This window comes from Nicotiana tomentosiformis, chromosome 1, assembly GCF_000390325.3.
Source record: "Nicotiana tomentosiformis chromosome 1, ASM39032v3, whole genome shotgun sequence".
Classification (NCBI taxonomy): domain Eukaryota; kingdom Viridiplantae; phylum Streptophyta; class Magnoliopsida; order Solanales; family Solanaceae; genus Nicotiana; species Nicotiana tomentosiformis.
The window spans coordinates 16239243-16258653 of NC_090812.1; the positions used below are offsets into that span (position 1 = coordinate 16239243).

The 19411-nt window shown below is 36.9% G+C and overlaps 2 protein-coding genes and 1 long non-coding RNA gene across 5 annotated transcripts; all 3 read left to right on the forward strand.

Annotated features, from left to right (window-relative positions):
• The first annotated feature begins 505 nt into the window (after positions 1-505).
• LOC104087045 (mitogen-activated protein kinase kinase kinase 1-like) lies at positions 506-12016 on the forward strand. 3 transcript variants are annotated; one of them, XM_009591436.4, is made up of 9 exons: positions 506-1934; positions 6228-6306; positions 6395-6457; positions 6753-6910; positions 7977-8049; positions 8273-8332; positions 9383-9493; positions 10999-11213; positions 11633-12016. In XM_009591436.4, exons 1-8 carry the CDS (start codon positions 652-654, stop codon positions 11188-11190), a joined length of 2019 nt encoding a protein of 672 aa, XP_009589731.1. In that variant the 5' UTR covers positions 506-651; the 3' UTR covers positions 11191-11213; positions 11633-12016. The 3 variants fall into 3 exon arrangements, with proteins under 3 accessions (XP_009589731.1, XP_009589738.1, XP_009589744.1); XM_009591443.4 differs by having other exon boundaries at positions 11638-11772; XM_009591449.4 differs by having other exon boundaries at positions 11678-11772.
• Positions 12017-15215: 3199 nt separating this feature from the next.
• On the forward strand, positions 15216-15992 carry LOC138902459 (uncharacterized). Its single transcript, XM_070190348.1, has 2 exons — positions 15216-15286; positions 15431-15992. The coding sequence occupies exons 1-2, from the start codon at positions 15216-15218 to the stop codon at positions 15990-15992; spliced, it is 633 nt and encodes a 210-aa protein (XP_070046449.1).
• A 2668-nt stretch (positions 15993-18660) lies between these two features.
• On the forward strand, positions 18661-19228 carry LOC138905303 (uncharacterized). Its single transcript, XR_011413535.1, has 3 exons — positions 18661-18734; positions 18831-18950; positions 19086-19228. It is a non-coding gene; the product is annotated as an uncharacterized lncRNA (long non-coding RNA).
• Positions 19229-19411: the final 183 nt, after the last annotated feature.

Here is a 19411-nt window from a genome sequence, read left to right on the forward strand (position 1 = left end):
AAACAGAAAAAAAAAGTTTCTCTCCATAAGTATTTATTTGAAAATCATTTTTGAGAAAAATATACTTAAAAGCAATTTTTAAAAACTTGGCCAAATACTAATTGCTGCTCATAAGTGATTTTTAAATAAGTTTGCCAAACACAAACTGCTTCTCACCAAAAATATTTTTGAAAAAAATACTTTTGAGAAAAAATACTTCACAAATTAAGATAATTTTTGGAATTTGGCCAAGCAGACTAGTTTAGAAGAATGTCTATCCAAAAAAATAATTTTCTTGCATCAATATTAATCAAGATTAAACTATTAGTCAGTTAATTGTATATTTTAATCATTACCTTAATGACTTTATCCATATATTAGTCAGTTAACACGCTGTCACGTGGCACCGCGTCACGTTTTTACCCTTCCCTCCGCGCCTTTACTTGTTACTTAAAAAAGGTGAAAAAACAGCGAAAGATCCAAAGTAGCAATCAGCTCCAAGTGTGTTTTGACAAATGCAGTCACCGCCGTCTCTTCTGAATACCTCGTTTCTTTCATCATTTTTCAATATTATACTACCATCTTCTTCTCGAAGTTTCTTTCTCAAACTTACGTATACGTACATGTACGTATGACCAAAGGTGAAGTCTCTCTGTGTGTGAAAATTGAGGGATGTATGCGAAGCGGAAGAAGCTAAGGCCTCGACTTGACAGGCGAAACGCCCTAAGGAACGTCGATTACGACGCTTCACAGTCGACGCCGTCATCTCCGTCTTCGTTCGAAGATCAGCCTACTCATCGGACTCGATCGCTTGACCTTTATCCTTTGACCGACTGTACAAGCTTCAGAATAGACGGTGTTGGTGGTGAATTCGACGTTATTTGCCGCTCTTTAGGGCTTTCAGGTCCTGAAGACTTTGCGATTCCTGTAGCTGCTTGGGAAGCTCGGAAACCTTGCTCCCGTTCTGACCGTTTGCGCAGCTCTCGATTTGCTGATTCCCGCCGTGACTCTGATTATAAGTTCGAGACTTCAAATGAATCGAATCGTCGGTTAAACTATTCGCCGGAAAATGTGATTGAGGTTTCGTCTAGTGAATCGGAGGAAGAAACCAAACCGTGCTCTCACTCGGACCGTTTCAGCTCTGAGAACGAGCTTGAGAGCTTGGATGAGGTTTCTGATAGTGTTAGAAATGGTGTTAGGGTTACTGTTGGCGGAGAATTGAATCACGGTTTAAATTCTTCACCTGAAAATGGGATTAAGGTTAGGATTAGTGAGCCGGAGGATGATAATTTGCCTACGGATGTGAAATGTGGAATTAGGGGTTCTAGGCCACCAAGGCTGGCTCCTCCAGCATCGCCCGTGGACGATTTCACATCTGCTTGGGATTTTATCAGAAGTTTTGGTCCTGCAGACGATGAAGATATGGTTTCACCGTCACGTGTTGAGAGCACTTCCGATGACATACTTGGAAACGAGCAAGTAGGAGACATTATTGCTAAGAATGAAGAGCGTAATGAGGATTTTGTAAGAAGTGCTTCACAAGTATCACAGATAAGCTCAGAGTCTTATGAGCAAGGTGTAAGAGATGCTGCTGAGGATGTTCCAGATTTAAGCTCTAAATCACAGAGTGATGATTCCTACAGCCTGATATCGAAGACAAGCTCCAAATCACCTAGTGGTGAATCCACTAGCGGTGTCTCAAAGATAAGCTCCAAGTCACAGAGTGATGATTCCTACAGCCTGATATCGAAGAGAAGCTCCAAATCACCTAGTGGTGAATCCACTAGCGGTGTCTCAAAGATAAGCTCCAAGTCACAGAGTGATGAATCCTATACATTGATTTTGAAGCCTGTATATTCTGTTTCTCCAAATGGTTCTCCAAGTATAAAATCTTGGCAAAAGGGAGATTTTCTTGGGAGTGGGTCATTTGGAACCGTGTATGAAGGCTTCACCGAGTAAGTGATTACATTTTTACGTCATTACTTTTCCACACACATGAATAGCGATGGTGTATCTTAGAGCTAGGTTGCTTGCTTATCCGAAATTAGAAGCTAAGTTTATTTGGACATATCTTTAACAATTGTGCTATTAAACTCTTCTGGGGAAAACAACATTCTCAGGTGTATATTAGCTTCCTCACCTTCTGGCTATCTCTGATCAGAAAAGAATCATGATATAGTTATCTTTATCATGATCTGACTAGAATTCATGATAAAAGATAAAGCCACGGGTTAGGGATGAGATTTTATTAGCAGCAGTGTAATGAATTGCTTCACCCTTCTAAGACCTTACCAAGGGATACATGCTTCTAGATCTTGCAAGGCATATAACTATCTACACTGCCAACACTCCTTGTTTAGGCATCAACTCCAGCAATAATCAATAAAGTCCTAATCCTAAAAAGAGGATCGGAGATTTTGTACTATAAAATTTGTAAAGCAGAATATCTTGATTTTGGGGAAATTGTGTATGGGGGAAGGGGGAGCCTTGGCGTAACTGGTAAAGTTGCTACCATGTGACCAGGAGGTCTTGGGTTCAAGCCGTGGAAACATACTCTTGCAGAAATGCAGGTAAGGGTGCGTACAGTAGACCCTTGTGGTTCGGCCCTGCGCATAGCGGGAGCTTAGTGTACCGGGCTGGGAAATTGTATATGCGAAGCGAGAAAACCTTTAGAAAACCATAGACCAAGAAAGCTTATAAAGGATTTATATGTTGACCAAATTTTAGCTATTTAGGCCAAGGGTTGATTCTTTGACACATAGGAGAAATCCATATGATGGGTAAGGAAAAGCTCCCTCACTCCAGCTGCTTATAGTAAAGTGAACATGCAAGTATCAGCTTGGGCATCCAAACTACAATATTCATTCTTATTAAAATGGAATCTTTGTTCTGCCCTTTGTCCTGTTGTACTTCTTGATTCCTTGCATTTTCAGATGGACTGCGTCTCCTGACATATATTCCTCTTTGTGATACATATCTATATGTGTGTGTGTGTTTGGGCCGGGGGGGGGGGGGGGGTTGTCTAAACCATCAATTAGCTACTGTAAGATCGGACATCTATCTATCTCACCTTGCTCATATACTCCTACAGAGCCGATCGAAGAAAGGTTCTACTCATCTTGTGTGTGTGTGTGTGTGTGTGTGTGTAATTTTGTATGCTTAGTGAATCTTCATATTCCTAACAAAACCTCTAGTGCAGACAATCTTCATTTTATAGAAAGTGATTTTCTTGGTTCGTCATATTGGGGCTAGTGCTAGGGGTTATGATGATGTACATGGCGGGTACGGTTTGGGGATAGGAATGAGGGAGGTAATTCACTGTTGGATTTTGCTAGAGCTTTTGATTTGGTTATAGCTAACTCGAGTTTTCCGAAGAGGGAAGAGCACCTAGTCACTTTCCGGAATTCAATGGGCAAGACTCAGATTGATTATCTTCTCTGCAAGAAATGTGATAAAGGTCTGTGCACTGACTGCAAGGTCATCCCAAGTGAGCACCTCACGACTCTACATATGCTCCTAGTTATGGACCTGGAGATCAAGATGAGTAGGAGGAAGAGGGCGGGGTGTAGGCAACCTAAGATCAAGTGGGGTAACTTGACCAAGGACAAAGCTCAGGAGTTAAGGGAGAAGTTGTTGGCTATGAGGGCCTGGATGAGTAGGGGGGACGCGTCTAGTATGTGGTTCACGACTGCGGATTGCATTAGGGTAGCTGATAGAGAGGTCTTAGGGGTCACGAAGGGCTTCTGGGGGTCATAAAGGGGACTGGTGGTGGAATGGAGAGGTTCAAGGTAAAGTGGAAGCTAAGAAAGCTGCTTATTTGAAGCTAGTAGAGAGTACAAACGAGGAGGAAAAAAGGACTTATCGGGAGTGTTACAGAAAGGCAAAGAAAGAGGCAAAGTTAGCAGTTACGACGGCTAAGAACGCGGCATTTGCTCGTTTGTACGAGGAGCTCGAGGGCAAAGGCGGGGACAAGAAGTTGTACCGGTTGGCCAAGGCGAGGGAGAGGAAAGCCCACGACTTAGACCAAGTCAAGTGCATCAATGACGATGATGGAAAAGTGTTGATGGATGAGGCACTCATTAGGAGAAGATGGCAGACATACTTCCATAAACTGTTGAATGAGGAGGGGGATAGTCGCATTGTGTTGGGTGAGTTGGAGCACTCCGAGAGTCGGCGGGATTTTGGGTACTGTAGGCGGATTATGGTAGAGGAGGTGGAAGGGGCGATGCGCAATATGTGCAGGGGCAGAGCGACGGGGCCAGACGAAATCCCGGTGGAATTCTGGAAGAGCGCGGGGCGGGAAGGTTTGTAGTGGCTCACTTGGCTGTTTAATGTTATTTTTAAGACAAAGAAGATGCCCGAAGAATGGAGGTGGAGTATGATGGTTCCGCTTTACAAGAATAAGGGTGATATCCAAAATTGCAACAATTATAGGGGTATCAAGTTGTTGAGTCACACTATGAAGGTTTGGGAGAGGGTGGTGGAGGCCAGGGTGAGGAGGTGCGTGTCTATTTTCGAGAATCAGTTTGGATTCATGCCGGGGCGTTCGACTATGGAAGCGATTCATCTGGTAAGGAGATTAGTGGAGCAGTACAGGGAGAGGAAGAAGGATTTGCATATGGTGTTTATTGACCTTGAGAAAGCATACGATAAAGTTCTGAGGGAGGTCATGTGGAGGTGTTTGGAGGTTAGCGGTGTTCCGGTAGCGTACATTAGGGTGATTAAGGATATGTATGATGATGCTAAGACTCAAGTGATGACTGTGGGTGGTGACTCGGAGCATTTCCCTATGGTGATGGGGTTGCACCAGGGATCTGCTCTTAGCCCATTTTTATTTGCCTTGGCGATGGATGTACTGTCGCGTCACATCCAAGGAGAGGTGCCTTGGTGCATGCTATTTGCCGATGATATAGTGTTGATTGACGAGACGCGTAGCGGAGTTAATGCGAGGTTGGAGGTTTGGAGACAGACTTTGGAGTCTAAAGGTTTCAAACTGAGTAGAACCAAGACAGAATACTTGGAGTGCAAGTTCAGTGACAGGACCCATGATGCAAACATAGAGGTTAAGCTTGATGCTCAAGTTATAGAGAGCGAGTTTTAAGTATCTCGGGTCTATTATCCAGGGTAACGGGGAAATTGACGAAGATGTCGCGCATTGCATCGGAGCGGGATGGATGAAGTGGAGGTTCGCTTCCGGTGTTTTGTGTGATAGGAATGTGCCGCTAAGACTTAAGGGTAAGTTTTATCGAGTGGTGGTTCGACCGGCTATGTTGTATGGGGTTGAGTGTTGGCCAGTCAAGAACTCCCACGTGCAGAAGATGAGAGTAGCAGAGATGAGGATGCTGAGATGGATGTGTGGGTGTACCAGGAGAGATAGGATTAAGAATGAAGCTATTCGGGACAGAGTGAGAGTAGCCTCCGTGGAGGACAAGATGCGAGAGTCAAGGCTGAGATGGTTCGGACATGTTAAGAGAAGAAGCATTGATGCTCCTGTTAGGATGTGTGAGAGGTTGGCTGTGGAGAGTTTGAGAAGAGGTCGAGGCAGGCCTAAGAAGTACTGGGGAGAGGTGATTAGGCAAGACATGGCGCTGCTTCAGCTCACTGAGGACATGACCCTTGATAGGAGGGTGTGGAGGACGAGGATTAAGGTTGAAGGTTAGTAGGTAGTTTATAGTTGTTCACCGATAGTCTTAGTAGCATGGATGTCTCTTCATATTCTTAGATTCTTATTACGTTATGTGGTTTTGTTCGCCTCAGGTATTGTATTCCCTGTTACTATTATTTGGTACTACTTATCCTTTATCTCTCCCTTTTTCTTTTTTCTTCCATCTTTCTTCCTTCCTTGCTTTCCTCCTCTTCTTCTTCTTGCCCTTCCTGAGCCGAGAGTCTATTGGAAACAACCTCTCTACCTACATTAGGTAGGGGTAAGGTCTGCGTACAGACTACCCTCCCCAGACCCCACCTGTTGGGATCAAACTGGGTATGTTATTGTTGTTGATTTTCTTGGTTCAATGTGGTGCAACTGCAATAATGTTCTGAAGGTTGTACTGGTGGTGGACTTACAAATTACTGGAAGGGCCTGCTAGCATATAACTTCTAATATAGTCTTGTTAGTTAAACATGTTAACTTAGGTCTGAAAGGACATATTTCAACTCTAATCTCCTTTACTCCTGTAATAACTCATCTTTCTTCTAATAAGAAAAAAAATATGATTTTTAAATTTCGTTCCTTATTCTTCTGCACACAGTGATGGATTCTTTTTTGCGGTCAAGGAAGTTTCGTTATTTGACCCAGGAAACCAGCAAAGCCTTTATCAATTGGAACAGGTATACTTCTGCATCTATTGGCCATTTCACTGCTTATCTTTTGGCTATTGTTTTTCCCATTCTCCTAACACCTTGTTTGTTTGTGCAGGAGATATCTCTTCTAAGTCAGTTTCGACATAAAAATATCGTTCGCTATCATGGCACAGAGAAGGTATGCTATCATAATCTAGATTATGCATCTTCTTCAGATTTACTTCCTTTTTGCTGTGTAAGTTGTTAGATTATAATGAAACTGTGCTTTACATGGACAAAGCTACTATTAGATGGTTTGAATAGAGAAACTCTTTTCTGTAGTTGTGCAGCTTAGTTGGGAGTTGGATCTTTTAATTGGTAACATCATCTGCTAAATGGAGATCTGATGACATTGATCTTATAATGACAAACTTATGAGAAAATTATTCTTCTCATCTTTTACTTACAAATTCACAACGTTCTTCTATCTTCAGGACGAGAGCAAACTGTATATCTTTCTTGAGCTTGTTACAAAAGGTTCACTTGCAAGTGTCTACCGCAAGTATCGCTTGCGTGATTCCCATGTTTCAGATTACACCAGGCAAATTTTGAGTGGGTTGCATTATCTTCATTCCAGAAATGTGATTCACAGGTGATACATACGTTCTCTCTACATTGCTGATTTGTGGTCATTACGAGCAGTGACCAGTGTCTTGATTCTTTGCTGAGATGTGTGCATGTGAACTTTTCTTTTCATCGCTAGAAGACCGTTTAGTCATCAATCATCATACCATGTTTCTAAATAAATGACTTAGGTCTGAGGGGATTGTCTGTGGGCATTTCTTGTTAGGAATATCTTGCTGTGATATCATCAAGCTACAGCATTATCCTGGTATCTTCATGTGAGCTGAAGTTGGCACAAATAATTATTTTGTCTTCATCAAACCTATGAAGAAAGAATATCATAGGCTGGTCGATAAGTTTGTGCTCTTCTGCATTTACATTCTCGGTGCTTTAGGTTGTTCTACTCTAGCACCAGAATGCTTACTCAAGAAACTAGAGGAAGAGCCGGAATTTCTTATCTTTCTTTAATATGATAGGACAAAAACGTCAGATGGATATGCCATTTTCTTGATCTGCTTGCCATAGCAGCTGGGTGCTCTTTTCGGAGAAATTAGAGAGAGAAGGGAACTTCTTCTCTTTCTCAATATGGTAGGACAAGGACTGCAGATCAATATGCTCATGGAATTTTACCAATCAATAATAATAATAATAATAATAATAATAATAATAATAATAATAAATAAATAAATAAATAAATAAAAAATAAAATAAGAAGAGGCTCATGGAGTGGTGTTATTGGGGAACTTTTGGAAGGTGTATGCGATGTGATGTGCCTGTATGAGTTCATTTTAAATGTGGTCCTTGCAGCTTACCAATAGCTTCGTTCCTCCATATCTGCAAAGAACTCTAATTGGGAGGTTGTCAAATAAGTGTTGCTCCTGGCTTTGGTTAAAAGGGAGGATGATAGGGGAAAGAGGATCAAATAGCTGTTAGCCTGTCATGTTGTTCTGTACATTCTGTGACACTAATATCTGTATGACTAGTGAGAATCTGGAAAGTTCAAGTACATTTTACATGATGTCATGGAAACTTCTTCTTTCTTAGACTTTTTCGAGAAATTGTTTCTAAGATTTCTATTTATGCTCTTCTTGAAGGGACATTAAGTGTGCCAATATTTTGGTGGATGTTAGTGGTTCTGTGAAGCTTGCAGATTTCGGACTGGCAAAGGTGAGATAGTTATGCAGTCTGTAGTTTTTTCCTTTAGTTGGTCTTATATCAATCAATCAACTAAGTCTTAATCGCGTACTAGTTGAGTCGGCTATATGAATTTCTCTTATTTGTTCCACTTCTATTCATCCTGGTTCATTTTGATACCTAGTTACTGTCTCTTGAAACAAATTAAGACTTCTCTATTTCCTTCAGTCTTGTAACTTGCTAAATTTCTTTACAGGCAGCAAAATTGAATGACATCAAGTCTTGCAAAGGAACTGCATTCTGGATGGCCCCAGAGGTTTGTCTTCTGCATCAGAATTTCTTGAAAATTGGATGTCTACGATTCCTACTCTCTCCCCCCTTCCCCCCTAAAAAAACCTGCTCACCATAGATGTGCATGCTCAAAAGTAGTTGGGGTCATGGGAAAAGTAGCGGATACAATCTTTCAGCCTGTACAATATGTTTGATGCTTTTTATCCGCCCCGCACTCCCTATGCAGACTTAGCGCAGAATAGCGCACAATGGAAGAAAAAGATCCATATAGGCGATATCAGTTAGTTGTGAGTAATGTTTAGTTCAATAGGAGTCTTTTAGTTTTGTTAAGAGTCTTAGAGATTTGTACGACAATAGAAAATGTAGAGAACCTTTGGTACTAGATGACCTAAATTTTCAAATATCGGATTGATACGGGTCTAAATGGAACGACATGGTTAGCGAGGGTTCCTATAGCTGATCTAATTAGCTCGGGATTTAGGCGTAGTTGCTGCTAGCGCCTCACTCAGGGGTTTCTTTGCCATTCTAAAATTCATCCTGTATCGACACATTTTGTTGTTCCTTTTAAATTTTTAATTCATTTTCAAAATAAATAAATAAATTAATTCATTTTAATGAGAAGCTATTAAATAATGTTCTATAAGTGGTCGCTTAGGTTTGGTAAAAGATAGATACATGCAAGTTGTACATGTCTATGCTGCAAAGGATGTGTAAAGTGTTGTAAAATCACAGTAGTTTGGATAAAAGCTGCTTGTGCAATTATGTAGCTAATGAGATACAACGTGACCATTTAGGAGTAGATTTTCATATATCTTTGCTGAAGCAAATGTCTGTTGGGAGAATCATAACACTTCTAGTTAATCTGCCTAGGAGATGTTGTTGCATACTTCACCCATTAAGTTTGCCATATTAAAGATTATTTCCAGGTGATCATATTGTTGATGATCATATTTACTCTTTGCTCTAATCTGTTTGCATTTTTTTTCTTATTGTTTGAGTGTATTAATATAGTAAAAGAAAGAGTTCTAGATATTTACAGGTTTGGCTCATAAAATTTGTCTTAGAGCTGTTTCAGGTCGTTAATAGGAAGAACAACGGATATGGGCTTCCTGCTGATATATGGAGTCTGGGTTGTACTGTCTTAGAGATGTTAACTGGCCAAATTCCTTATTCTCACTTGGAAGGGGTATGTTATAGCTCAACGATCAAATTTTTCTACATGGAAATTGCAACATTTGATTTATAACATCTGTTTTGTTTGAGTTGGAGTATGGGAATGACTTGACCCGATTCTAAAATTATTTTCCTGCTTGTTTAATGTATGAAACCACTGAAAGTTATAGCCTAAAGTCAAATAGGAGGTTATACCTCATAAAAAAAAAGGGTCAAATGAGGTTATTATGAACTCAAATGCAAAGCTTTAGTGACAAATATATTTTGAAGAAGTTTACATTCACGATCTAGGAGCAGACAACTGCAGTGAAGCAGCTGTATGCTAATTTTATGCTTTCTCTTTTGACTGCCAGTATAAATTTTCCTGAAAATATTCTTCCATTTAGCATAAGCGTTTACTGGTCTTTCAGCTTTTTTCCTCACTTCAATTGTAATAGATGTTCTGTAGCTGTAGCTGATCTAGAATTCAGAGGCAACATCTGTTGCATGAGATTATAAAGCCAGTCTAAGAGCCCGTTTGGACATAAGAAATTTTTCCTTTTTTTCCAAAAAAAATTCACTTTTTTTCAAAATCAGCGTTTGTTCATAAAATTTTCAAATTTCACTTGAAGATACATTTTGTAAATTTTCGAAAATTTAAAAAACTCCAAAAAGTTGTTTTTCAAAATTCACTCAAATCACTCACAAAACTTCAAAAACAACCCAAAATTATATTCATGTCCAAACACAACTCTAAATTTCAAATACCATTTTCACTTGAAATTTTTTTTCCCCCCTATTTTGAAATTTTACAATTCTTATGTCCAAACACCCACTAAGTCTCTTGTATTCTTGGAAAAAGTTCAGTTTTTTTATTGTTTAAATTTTTATTATATTTTTGTCTGTGATTTTAATTTAGAATGTTAGTGTTGGTAAATACCTGATTATTACAACAATATGTGCCCTGAATTTAGCCTGTTTGGCCAAGCTTTTTTTGGGGCCAAAAGTGCTTTTTTGGCCAAAAGTACTTTTGGCCAAAAATTGAGGTGTTTGGCCAAGCTTTTGGAAGGAAAAAAAGTGCTTTTGAGGAGAAGCAGAAGCAGTTTTTGAGAACCAGAAAAAAGTTGCTTCTCTCCAAAAGCACTTTTCTGAGAAATACTTTTGAGAAAAATACACTTAGAAGCAGTTTTCAAAAGCTTGGCCAAACACTAATTACTGCTCAAAAGTGCTTTTCAAATTAATTAGCCAAACATAAACTGCTTCTCACCAAAAACACTTTTTTAAAAAGTACTTTTGAGAAAAGCACTTCTCAAAATAAGCTGATTTTAGAAGCTTGGCCAAACAGGCTAGTAGTTTCTTGTAGCCAAAAGGAAGACATTCTGAATGTTGTTACATGTTACTTAAACAATGGCACTTCATTAAATATGAATAGGCAAAAGAAGAAATAAAATATGGTTTATGGCTTAGAGAAACTCTAGTTTACCTCAGGTATTGCGGAGATTCACATGTCAAGCTCTTTTTAATTGGTTTGTGCGACAGATGCAAGCACTGTTCAGGATAGGCAGAGGCGAACCTCCTCCTATACCAGATACGTTATCGGCAGAAGCTCAGGATTTCATAAATAGATGTTTGCGAGTTAATCCAAATGATCGGCCAGCTGCAGCTGAACTACTGGAACATCCATTCGTAAAGAAGCCACTGTCAAATTTCTCAAGTCCTGCAGCACCATAAATTCTGCTGTCAATTGTAGTGAGGTAAATACCCTCTACATCTGTCAAGTTATAGGGAGTTCTACTATAGTTCTGTCCTCGTATCCACAAACTCAAGAGAAAGAAAGTATTATATTGGAGGGGATATGAAAATGCTTTTTTGGTAGCATTGAGAAATCTTAACTTCTTTATAAAATGGGCTTATAAAAGACTATTGAGTTAAGTTTCCCTTTGGGAAGAGACAAACGTTTTTGCTTCAGCTTTTTTAATCTCACAAGTCACCTTAGATTTGAGGTCCACAATTAATTCATTACTGTCACTCTTAGGATTAGTATTCATTGTTAAGGGGAAAAATTTAAGGTCTATTATGTGTTTCTCTTGTATTTGTTTGTTAGTTTTTTTTTTTCCTCATTCACCTGCCTAGGATTCACACTTGCACTGACATGGTTTGCATTTTGCTGCAGTGCAGTATACTGTTATGTCTGCAAGTACTGGTCTGATGCTTTTAGGAATGTGCAAGCCAAGGATCAGTTTCAAATGAGATGCTTGTACAGCGAATTGGTTTGTGTAGCATCCGAGAAGTCTTGTGAACTGAAATTGCAAATATTTGGACGTGAGCAGTTGAATACAGATGGGCCCATTGTATGTTGTAAGTAGAATGAGCAACAAAGTTCATGTGTTGCATTTGTGCCTGGACGTGTTCTATCTATCCAAGATAGACTGTAGATTATTAGTGAATTAGATGATAACCTTATAAAGGAAATTGTAAATAGTAGATAAATGGGTAGTATTTGTTTGGTTACACAAAAATGTTTACAGTTGAAAAATGAAAATGCGTTTTTGCTGTTTTTCCCCTGCTACGTTAGATGTGTAACATGCGATAGACTTTGTTAAATTTCCTCATTGACCTTATCTGAAGGAAGAAGAAGTAACTGTTCTTGCCAAGATTGCCGAGAAGTGTGGTATGATCGAGGTTCATATCATTACTACTGTAATATACCCTGCTAGAAAAGTCGTGTCCTTGCCAATTACTCCATGTTTCTACCTTAATAAATATTAATTAGGAAAAGGATTGGACTATTCTACCCTTATTTATGTCATAGGATGTAATCTCTTCATTGAATATTTATTCTATTTATGTGTTATCTGCATCATCAAGAATAATTATTCTAAGGGTGAAAAAGGAAAAAAATAATTAATTTTGTTTTGAACTTCTAAAATGATAAATAATTTGAGACAACCGAGTATTTTTTAGAGTGGTGTATGTCAGTTTCCCGGTTTTTTATGGGTCAATTGGCTGGATCAATTAGGGATAAACAGTGGGTCATAACTCAACTAGTCATACTTAAGCATTTTTCATGTTTATTTGCTCTTTTAGAATTTGGTTAATTATCTAAATCAAAGTTACATTTTTTTCCCCTTTTATCTATCATGACCGTAACCAACCAAGTTTGATTTTTTTATTTTTATATTTAGACAATTCCCCCCCCCCCCCCCCCGGTTAATTGAGGTACATAAGCTGTCCAAATTGGTCCAAACTTTTAGTTGAATTGACTTGGGTTATGCTCAAATTTACCTGTCAACGGATATATACTCACTCCAATCGGTCAAATTGGAACAGGATGAGCAGGTAAAAATAGGCTAGCTAGTTTTCGGACTGGTAATTCAAAAAATAATCAGCGTTTGCAAAGTCATTGAAAAATAGCTACTATTTTGCTGTAACACGGACCGGTCCACCATAATATACTGGAGATTGGTTCATCTGTGTATGAACTTCTAGCATATTATGCTTGAACTCCAACACGCAAAAAGTTCCAGCATAATATACTTGAGATTGGAGCACATGTGTATGAACTTCCAGCATATTATGTTTGACCGATATATTATACTGGAACTCCAGTATATTATGCTGGAATATTTTTCGGATTTTGAACAGTGTTTTCGTTCAGATTTATCTTTGCATGAAAAGTGGCTAAAATTCGATTACTTTTGAAACTGTGACTATTTTTCAATTATCACTTGTAAATCTGACTATTTTTGAATTTCTCCCAAATGTTCATGAGTATTACATGTGTCATTTATGTTGTATCCAATTTTTCTAAAATATTTAACTTTGTAGCCAGTATTGACAAATTTCAGACAAAAGCTAAATTTTTCTAAAATATTAACTTTGTAGCCAGTATCTTGTAAATGTTTTACTTCTTTACTAAGTTGAAGCGCAAACCCATGATAAGTAGTCTGGTAGCTGTAAAGTATCTTATCTTCTTAAATTAATGTGCTTAACTAAGTCATGCTGCAATCTACCATTCAACCTAATGATAATCAAATTCTATTATGAAATAAGTAAATTACCAACTATTGTATTCATTATGAATAAGGAATTATAGCTATATCAAATGCTTATAGTAGACAATACTGAAGAGGTATAAAATACAAGGACACAAAAATATTTGAATATAAAACATTTTGCTTAACGGAAAACATATCTATAGAAGCTCAAACAAGAACTTAGATATAATTTCTCAGAAATGAGCGTAAAGAATCCAAATAGCTAAGATCTCCATAACCATTGGCCAAAATATTTGAAGTTAGAGTTCGTAGTCCCTTACTTCAAACATATCTAAATGTTGAACTACCAAGCCTAACGTCAGACATTTCAATCAATATGTCAATTTCAGACCTTTGGCAAACTCAACTTTCGATTTTGAAGCGGCTAAACTTGAAAATTTTATATTCTTCGGCATAAACCTCAAATGGCTATATGTGCACTTGACCCCAAATTTGAGTAAAAATGGCGTGTGGTAGCCACTAAATAAGGTGGTGTTTATTTTTTATCCACCAATTCTAATGTTGAGCAAAAATAGCCACTACTCTATTAAAATTAATATGAAAAGACATTTTTACCCTTTCTTCTATTTCTTTTATTCCCAAACCCTTCCTTTATACGCTTCTCTCATTTAAGTTCAGAGCCAAAATTTCATAGGCAAAATTTCGCTGCCTCAATATCGTTCCTGCATGCGACTCTCTTCTCTCGATTGAAGTTCAGAGCCAAACTTTCATAAGCAAAATTTCGCTCCCTCAATATCGTTCCTGCCCAGCCCACAATAATTCTCTGTGTATACTTTGTCCAACTTAATCTCTTCTCCTTTGTCATCTCTCTGCAGCGAACCAGCGTACTGGTATGTTTTCGATTTTGCTTTTATGCATTTTTCTTTTTGTATATCTCTAATCGTGATCAATGTTGTGTTTGTCATCAAGTATGTGTGAAATGTCCAAAATAATAATTATATTATAACTTGATTCGCTGAGGAATAAGGTGCAGATTTTTGTGAGAAAGTTATTGAGAACCTTTTGGTATTGAAATGTGTTTGTGGTTCAATCAATATATTGATTATGTAAGGACATTTCAGAAAAATAGTCCTAAGAATTTGTAAGCTAACTGTGTTTAGAAATTTTAGTTAACTGTGCTTCTATTAAAGATGCATCTAATTAGGTCCTGGATTTTAGTTTTTTAGTTTAAATATTAAGGACATTTCAGAAAAATAGTCCTACGAATTTGTAAGCTAATTTTAGTTAATTGTGCTTCTATTAAAGATGCATCTAATTAGGTCCTAGATTTTAGTTTTTTAGTTTAAATATTAAGGACATTTTAGAAAAATAGTCCTAAGAATTTGTAAGCTAATTTTAGTTAATTGTGCTTCTATTAAAGATGCATCTAATTAGGTCCTGGATTTTAGTTTTTTAGTTTAAATATTAAGGACATTTCAGAAAAATAGTCCTAAGAATTTGTAAGCTAATTTTAGTTTATTGTTCTTCTATTAAAGATGCATCTACTTAGGTCCTGAATTTTAGTTTTGTAGTTTAATTATTAAGGATGTTTCAGAAAAATAGTCCTAAGAATTTGTAAGCTAATTTTAGTTTACTGTTCTTCTATTAAAGATGCATCTACTTAGGTCCTGAATTTTAGTTTTGTAGTTTAAATATTAAGGACATTTCAGAAAAGTAGTCCTAATGTTTACGTTCTATTTCCTTCTTTGTAGTGTGCTAATGGAAGGAGATCGTGTTTTCGAGTTTGATGATTGGCGTAATTCGATGAGCTATTGGAAAAGAGATTTTCAGTATAAGGAAACAATAAAAAGTTTTTTGTCGAACACGCAATGAAAGAAGTTGAGGGATGGTGTTTTCGGAAACTTTTTCCGATTACAAGGTGTGAAGTTCTGTGGTAGACTTATTCATTGTGCGTTGCTTTCATAAATTGTAAGCAATGACTCGCATTCAATAACATTCAAGGTTTTTGATCATGAAGTGAAGTTTACACATGAAGCGTTCCAGATAATTACTGGGTTGAAATATTCTTCTTCATTAGACTTCAAAGTTTTACGTGAAAGGGAGAATAGGCTTTCGAAAGTCTACTTCCCTGGAAAGGATAGAATCGAGTTAGGCGATTTGTGGAATTTTATTACTAGTCACCCATATGGTACAACTGCATCATTTGTAGGCAACCATGATGATGCGGTGAAGTTGTCAACAATTTATTTTATTGAATTTGTGTTGATGGGGAAGCGCAAGAATCAGAATGTGTCTGAGCGGGTAATGAAAATCGTAGATGACGATGAACTCTGCTCTTCTTTCAATTGGGGCTCTCTTTGTTATGAAGAGTTACTAAAATCATTGAAGAGCTGCTTGAAGCCCAAAAAAAATACTTCAGACAATGAGAAAGAGAAAGATAAAGAGAAGGACAGGTATACTATACTTGGCTTCCCTTTCGCCTTCTATGTTTGGATTATGGAAATATTCCCAATTTTTCAGGAAAACAATTTGTGAACTTCAAAGAATGTGGGTTCCCTCGGATGCTATGTTATTCAGATATGAAATCTCCACATTATGACGCCCTATGTAAAAAGTACTTCCATAATGAAAAAGTAAGTTAACAGGATTACTAGCTATTTTTTCGTTTATGTGTTTTAGTTCTGAATACTTACGCTTTTTTTCTTATATAATAGTTGTATCAGTTGCTCGAGATGGTACCATTTCTTTCTTCTGAAGTAGATGCGGAGCCCACTAGTGTGCATGTGCCATTGTCTCAAGATCAAAGTTCAATGCTTTCAACATAATTTGATGAAGTCTTGCTTAAGAAAATTGTTAACGTAGGTTTTCTGTCTTTGAATACCCTTAGTTTTTTATTTGCTTATTTTTGCTTAAGAGACTTTTTTGTTTTTATGGTTTTTGATTCAGAGATTATCGGAGAAGTTCAAAAAGGATATGGAGGTAGAATGTACTAGAATACATCAAAATATAGCTTTATCAGAAAAAAGGATTCAAAATGACATCAAGGTAATATCCTTAATTTCTGTACTTGTAACTCTAAGTTAAGGACACTATATCCTTAATTTTTGAACTTGTAACTCTCAGTTTAGGACTTCCTGTTCTTAACTTTTGAACTTGTAACTATAAGTTCAGGACTACATGTCCTTAACTTTTTAACTTGTAACTCTAAGTTCAGGAATACATGTCCTTATTTTTTAAACTTGGAACTCTAAGTTAAGGACTGCATGTCCTTAATTTTTGTGCTTGTAACTCTAAGTTAAGGACCAAGTGTCCTTAATTTGTGAGCTTCTAACTTGAAGTTTAGGACTATATGTCCTTAACTTTTTAACTTGTAACTCTAAGTTAAGGACTACATGTCCTTAACTTTTTAACTTGTAACTCTAAGTTCAGGACTACATGTCCTTGTTTTTTGAACTTGAAACTCTAAGTTCAGGACTAACTGCCCTTAATTTCTGTGCTTGTAACTCTAAGTTAAAGATCAAGTATCCTTAATTTGTGAGCTTGTAACTTGAAGTTTAGGACTACATGTCCTTAACTTTTTAACTTGTAACTCTAAGTTCAGGACTACATATCCTTAACTTTTTAACTTATAACTCTAAGTTCAGGACTACATGTCCTTAGTTTTTGTGCTTGTAACTCTAAGTTAAGGACCAAATGTCCTTAATTTGTGATCTTGTAACTTGAAGTTTAGGACTACCTGTCCTTAACTTTTTAACTTGTAACTCTAAGTTCAGGACTACATGTCCTTAACTTTTTAACTTGTTACTCTAAGTTCAGGACTACCTATCCTTAACTTTTTAACTTGTAACTCTAAGTTCAGGACTACATGTCCTTAACTTTATAACTTGTAACTCTAAGTTCAGGACTACATGTCCTTATTTTTTTAACTTAAAACTCTAAGTTTAGGACTACCTGTCCTTAATTTATGTGCTTGTAACTTGAAGTTTAGGACTATTTGTCCTTAACTTTTTAACTTGTAACTCTAAGTTCAGGACTACATGTCCTTAACTTTTTAACTTGTAACTCTAAGTTCGGATTACATGTCCTTATTTTTTGAACTTGGAACTCTAAGTTCAGGACTAACTGTCCTTAATTTATGTGCTTGTAACTCTAAGTTAAAGACCAAGTGTCCTTAATTTGTGAGCTTGTAACTTGAAGTTTAGGACTACCTGTCCTTAACTTTTTAACTTGTAACTCTAAGTTCAGGACTATATGTCCTTAATTTCTGTTCTTGTAACTCTAAGGTAAGGAACACTTGTCCTTAATTTGTGAGCTTGTACCTCTATGTTAAGGACCAATGTCCGTAACTTATAAGCAGCTAACATTCTGATTCTTATTTTGAATACTATCTCACAGGCTTTAAAGAAAAACCTAGGATAAAAGATTGATACTTTATTGAAGCTTCTTGACAAACCTCATGAAACCATAGAGAGAGAACCTAGTGTTCCAATTAGCAAAGATGCAGTTGATGATCAATGTGATGATATAGATGTGCATGTAGAAGATCATTATGAAAGCGATTATAGAGATGCGCATCTAGAAGATGAAACTGATATTGGCATCGAAATTGGGAAAGTTTAGATACAGTTTTTGAATTTGTTATCATTGAAATTTATATTCAATAGTGTAATACATATAAACTTTTTTGTGATTACAAATGTGTGTAGAATCTTTTGATGAAGTGCAAGTTCAATATGTAATGGAATGTCAAGACCAGAAAAATACAAAAGAGACAAGTGTAATAGAAATAATTTGTAAATCTGGAGTGCAATCTCATGATTTAGAAAATCAATTGGGAACAAGTATAAGTGAGATTGTATGCAAATGTGTTGAAGAAATATATTATCTATCTACACCTCTCTCACTTAAAGAGAAATTTGGAAATCAAAATGATGCCAATCAAGGTTAGATGGAATTTTCATGACATGTTGAATGTTAGTTTTAGTAAACTATTAGTAACAAGTATTAATTGTAAATGTTACAGAATCTTTTAAAGCTGCAAGGAAAGAAGATGGAGTGGACTATCAAGATGATGAAATTTCAAAAGAGAGAAGTGGAGGACAATCTCAAGACATAGAAAATACCCAAGAAACAAGCATAAGTGAGATTGTTTGCAAATGTATAGAAGGAACATATGATATCTCTACACCCCTCTCTCTCTTACAGACAATATTGGAAGCCAAATAAATGCTAGTCAAGATAATATTTTAACTGGCATGATCTTGACAGTTGCAAAAGGTTAGACGAATTTTTTTTTTCATCTTATACATATTTGTTTTAATCAAAGATTAGTAACAAGTTCTAATTATGTTAGCTCCTGTAAATATTTTGCAGAATCTTGTGAACTTGCAATCGAAGAACATGGAGAACAATTGCAAGATAAAGAAAATGCAAGCAATATGTCAGCACCATTGTCTGTTAAAGAAATACAAGAAGGCAGCGTGGCCAACACAGGTATTGGTTGTGTCCTTGTTATTATATTCATAATTCAAATTGTCAGGACATTTCAAAAATTATGTCCTTAGTTTTTGTCTCTTCATTTGACAATTCATAGGATTGACGACTTGCAGCAAACTAATGTATATGTAGTGTTGCTTGCAGAGCAAAACAAAAATGAAGCCGTTAACTAATATACTAGGAAAAGAAAGATAGATAGTATTAGTTTTGATGGTCCATCATTTTCTATTCTTACTCCTACTCCTCCGACTACACAAATGAGCATTGATGAGGGTTTGTCTATGGAGGTTGAAGGAAATGTTGAAGAAGAGATTGGTCAAGGGAAAAGGAATAAAAAGCTTAGTTGGCAATTGAAATCTCCTTTTGAACAGAAAAGAAAAAGAGGAACATCGATGGCGCACAATGAAAATACTCCTAAGTATACAGGCTGGATAAAATCAAAATATACTCGTACATGT